At 32.4% G+C, this 4,718-nt stretch overlaps 1 protein-coding gene across 1 annotated transcript; it reads left to right on the plus strand.

Annotated features, from left to right (window-relative positions):
* Positions 1-1,053: 1,053 nt before the first annotated feature.
* On the plus strand, positions 1,054-3,522 carry LOC147394458 (transcription factor BEE 3-like). Its single transcript, XM_086453077.1, has 6 exons — positions 1,054-1,519; positions 1,622-1,741; positions 1,869-1,934; positions 2,075-2,143; positions 2,240-2,317; positions 3,217-3,522. Exons 1-6 carry the CDS (start codon positions 1,115-1,117, stop codon positions 3,301-3,303), a joined length of 825 nt encoding a protein of 274 aa, XP_086309203.1. The 5' UTR covers positions 1,054-1,114; the 3' UTR covers positions 3,304-3,522.
* The last annotated feature ends 1,196 nt before the right edge of the window (positions 3,523-4,718 follow it).

Below are 4,718 nucleotides of genomic sequence, written 5' to 3' on the forward strand. Positions count from 1 at the left end.
TTACTCAAAGTAATGGTCTACGTGATAAACATATTAATGGGTTGGGCTGGCTTAGCTGCTATACCGTAGGCCACACTTGAGGCATAACTAAGCCCAGCCCTAAACCCAACTCACTAACATTGCTGATAGCTTGAATCTGAGTTCTTCCAGGTGGAAATCAGCATTGCAGATAGTACCACCCATTTTGGGTACCACATTCTGTCAATCAATCTAAAGAAGGTCTGCAGAGTGGTCCAGGGAGATTACTATTTGATCGAATGGTTGTGATGATGCAATCATGTTGACTTTTTGACCTTAAGAAATCTCCTTAATTTGGTGGACCCATCCATAGCAATCAGCCTGATTGGCACTTTTACCCATTGAATATGGGAAACCTTTTTTTAACCATGGCGACGCCAATTGGTAGAAAGTACTTTTATTCAATCACAAATGAAAAACACTGCAATCGAACGGCTAGAAATCACTAATCAGACTGATTTTTGTAAGTGAGTCATGTGGGCCCAAAGACTGAACCATGTGGCGTTTTTTGGGCTGTGGATCACGAACATATCCTCCATCATGTAAATTATTTCACAAATCAAAATGATCAAACAAATAAAATAATCGATCAAACCGATCGCAACTATTAACATAGATATGTGCATCAAATGTTTGTAGGGATGCTTTACACAAGCAATTATTTTAATCAATACTTACCTAAAGGATCAAGATCCTCCAATCAAGTAATTTCCAAAACTTCTCATGCAATGCACCAACATCCAATACTACAATATTTCCATAATTTCGACTTTACCTCAAATTTTCTTTTTTCTTTCCATATGTCAGCACAACTCCAAAAGTTTCTTGTGGGCCCACTTAATAGATATATCTCCAGGATGTGGACCCACTAAGGGAACAACAACAACCATTGAAGCAGGAACTGCCACGTGTCCCTTCAAGTGCTTCACTTGTTTTTCTTAATTAAAAAATAATAAAATGTCACACAAATACCCACACTGTTTGATAATTAATTAAATAAAATCCAAAACTTAGTCTATAAATTTCTCTCACACCTGCCAATCGTTAGATACCCATTATTTGAGTTTCTCTAACAATCTCTGTTTTTCAAAACTTCATGGCTGAATTTACAGGAAACTTGCAGAGCTTCAAACCTTCTCTCCCTTTCTTAGAGATGGATTCAAACATAGAATTACTAAACCAATTTGCAGAGATGAACCCAAATGTGTTAGAGAATCCAACCTTAAATCTACAAAGCTTCATGGGTTTCTCAAATGACAACTTCTTGGATCAACCACAACCCGAATTCCCCATTAATTTTCTCGATAATCTCCCAGGTTTCTTCCATCTCGACAAACCGAATGCAGTTTCTATCGATCATGCTACGGCTTTAGTAGAAGATGTTAACCATGAAAGTAAGAAAAGAAAGATGATTCCAGTATCAGAGAGCAGCTCAGGGAATTCTTTTACACCAGTTTTGGAAACTGATTTAGGAGGAGACAATAAGATTAAGAGAAAAAATGTATGATATTTGTTCTGTTTTTCAATGTTTTTATTTCAATTGTTCTTTGCTTTTGTTGGATTGAGTTTGTGGGTTTTTCTTGTTTTTTTGTGATGTTTACAGAGCTTAGGGAGAGGAAAGAGAGGAAGAAAAAATGAGAAGGAAAGAGAAAAACCAAAGGAGGTGATTCATGTTAGAGCAAGAAGAGGCCAGGCTACTGATAGTCACAGCCTAGCAGAAAGGGTAAATTTGTAAATTTAACTTGTTAAAAATAATAATAAAAAGATATTTTCTGAAATGACAAAAATACCCTTTATCAATATGATAGAGATTGGGCTCATGGGGTCTCTCATACTTCTGAAATGATCAGGTTAGAAGAGAAAAGATCAATGAGAGACTTAGATGCTTACAAGACCTTGTTCCTGGTTGTTACAAGGTAGATTTTAGTCTTAATTTTAAAATTTTTTTTTTTTTCTAATTTATTTGTCTTTAATTATGATTTCTTGTTTGAAAATTTTATTCTCCTTTTTAATCTGTTAATTTTTTTCTTCTCCATATGAATATATGGATACCCAGACCATGGGAATGGCAGTAATGTTGGATGAGATAATCACTTATGTTCAATCGTTGCAAAACCAAGTCGAGGTGAGTTAAAGTCGAGAATTTTATTAGTATTAATTTGTGAGAATAATTAATAAAAATTATTTACTAATTATCTTTTATTTTCTCCAATTTGTTCAGTTTCTTTCTATGAAGCTTACCGCGGCAAGTTCTTTTTACGACTTCAACTCCGATGTGGAGACTACACAAACAATACAGGTACCCCATCGAGTCGACTTCTTTCATTTGGATCACGTTATTGTGTGATTGTTTTGTTTGGCTTATCTGCGAAAATTCATCCTACCAAGAAGTGGGCTGTTAGTTTGTGATTGAATGTGATAGTGACATTGACATTGTCGACGAATTCCATTTAAATGCATAGGGTCCAATATCATCATCATGGAAACCTTATCCAAAAAATATGGGTTTCAGTTGTACAAATTATGCTCCCCCATTCAACTATGTCTAAAACCATTTCTTTTTGTCTAAATTCATGTCCTAGCATGAATTGAAGGTCTGTATGATTGTACGAAAATTATTTTATCGGAAAAAGTAATTCCTCGATAGAATAATCTTGAACATTTTTTTTTCTCAAAAAATATTTGCATGTGTTTGTTTGTGTTTTTTTTTTTCTTTGGGGAAAGTGTCAAAATTTCGGGTAGGATTTTTTATTATTTTTAAACCTTGACGTGGACATCTGTTTCTTAAGGGATTGCGTTTATATATTTTCTCATCAAGATATAACAATCATTTTCTTAGGAAAAAATGATTTTTCCGATAAAATGTGAAATCATATACCTCCAAAATCACTTTTTTATTTATTTAAATTTTCTTTTAATTTTATTATTTTTGGCAAACGGACCAAAATGAACGTGGTAAGATACACATATACGAGGCTTAGACCCATAGCTCAGTTGGTCTGACACATTGAACAACAACTTTGAGGTCGGTTCAAGTCCAATTTACCTATCCAAAAAAAAAAAAAAGATACACGTATACGTACAATTGTATACAAATAAGAGGGATCACATCCTTAATTGTATGTACGTATGTATGCATGTGTATGTATGTATATGATGTGTACGGATAATGAAATGTTGGATGTTTTGCATTTGCAGGGGACAAATGCATATGAGGCTCAAGAGATGGTGAGAGGAGGAGGATATGGAGGACTCACTTGCTTCCACCCAACATGGCCCCTTTGACTCTACTTTTGGCTTTTACAATCATGCCCCCACATGACTATGCTTTCTTCCTCTCTACTTCAAATCAAATATGTTTCCTCTTCAGATTATATATATATATAGCACACAGTGCAAATGAAACTTTGTCTTGGCCCCCACACATGTATGGGAATGAGACCCTTACTTACAAATGGGTTATATTAATGTTCCTCTTAGCACGAATAATTAATTTATCTTAAATTGAATGTTTTAATTTATTTAATTTTTTTAAATTTCTTATGAGATGATCTGAATGTTTTAAGTTAAACAAAGGATGGTAGTACAGACAATTTATGTGTGACTCCTGCAATGTCGGCACAGACAGAGTTTAGACACAATCTGACTTTGATTTGGATGGAAGTTGTAGCATTACGCGTATTCTTATAAACAAACAAATGGTATCAAGTTAAGTTGAATGATTAGAGGAAAAATAAGTGGGTAATTTTAATCATTTTGTGATGGCATTATAGTCATTTTACCCATTACATATTTGCCCATGAGATGGCAGTTTTGTGGCCTTAATAGCTTAGGGGCATTTTGGACATAATGAGAAGATATGAACCAAAATATATATGATGTATTTCAATCGGTCTCTATCATATATAGTGAAAATCACTCTTTGTGACTCAACATTTTGATTATAATACAATTATTTTGGACCATTTTGATATTTTATTGAAAACAACTTTATAATAAATGTTGAGCAGTTTAGTAACCATAGGTGGTTATCTAAATTTATTGCAAATGAAGGTTGTTTAAAGATAAAAATAGTTTCATTTGAAATCTTTTATCGATCCAACATAAAATATTTTATTTAAAGGTGGAATTATCAAAATAGAAGATTTTAGAAAATTATTAGATCAATGCATTTTAAAAATATTTCTCCAACTAGTAAATTTACCATATTTTGAAAATTTAGAAAAGAAAAATCAGATGTAAATTTTTTTTCCTTGACCATCATTTTTAGAGGTGTCAGTGGGTCGGTTTCTAAGGTTTTTAGAATAGAATCATCATATTTTGTCGGTTCCAATTCCGATTCTAAAATTGATGGAATCAGAAACGCCAAAAATTGCAAGTACCCATCAATTCCAATTCTGAATGAATAAGAAAAAAAAATCTCGAGTGATGACAACATTTTATTTTCTTTATATGCAAGTGTTTTTTAATCATAAAATATGAAATTTTTTTTATCATTTATAAATTATTACAATTCTTTTTTTCAATAATGCAACACATGATCTAAAAAGCATCAAATAACATAATTATAAATTGTTCTTGTAAGTATATAAGTTAACTTTATTTTTTTATTTTTTCATTTTCAAAAATTAAAATCCATCTTCTTTAAAGGTATTAAACATGTAGGAAAAAGGAATATTTTAAATTTGAATACATAACTT

The sequence above is a fragment of the Akebia trifoliata genome, chromosome 9, assembly GCF_017979445.1.
Source record: "Akebia trifoliata isolate Shusen 1 chromosome 9, ASM1797944v1, whole genome shotgun sequence".
Taxonomy (NCBI): Eukaryota; Viridiplantae; Streptophyta; class Magnoliopsida; order Ranunculales; family Lardizabalaceae; genus Akebia; species Akebia trifoliata.

What these genes read in the sequence shown, in the direction of transcription:
- LOC147394458 (XM_086453077.1), top strand. Translation starts at nt 1,115, where the DNA reads ATGGCTGAATTTACAGGAAACTTGCAGAGCTTCAAACCTTCTCTCCCT. An exon ending in GTCACAGCCTAGCAGAAAGG is followed by an intron (nt 1,742 to 1,868) that starts GTAAATTTGTAA and finishes TGAAATGATCAG; the next exon opens with GTTAGAAGAGAAAAGATCAA. An exon ending in AGACTACACAAACAATACAG is followed by an intron (nt 2,318 to 3,216) that starts GTACCCCATCGA and finishes TTGCATTTGCAG; the next exon opens with GGGACAAATGCATATGAGGC.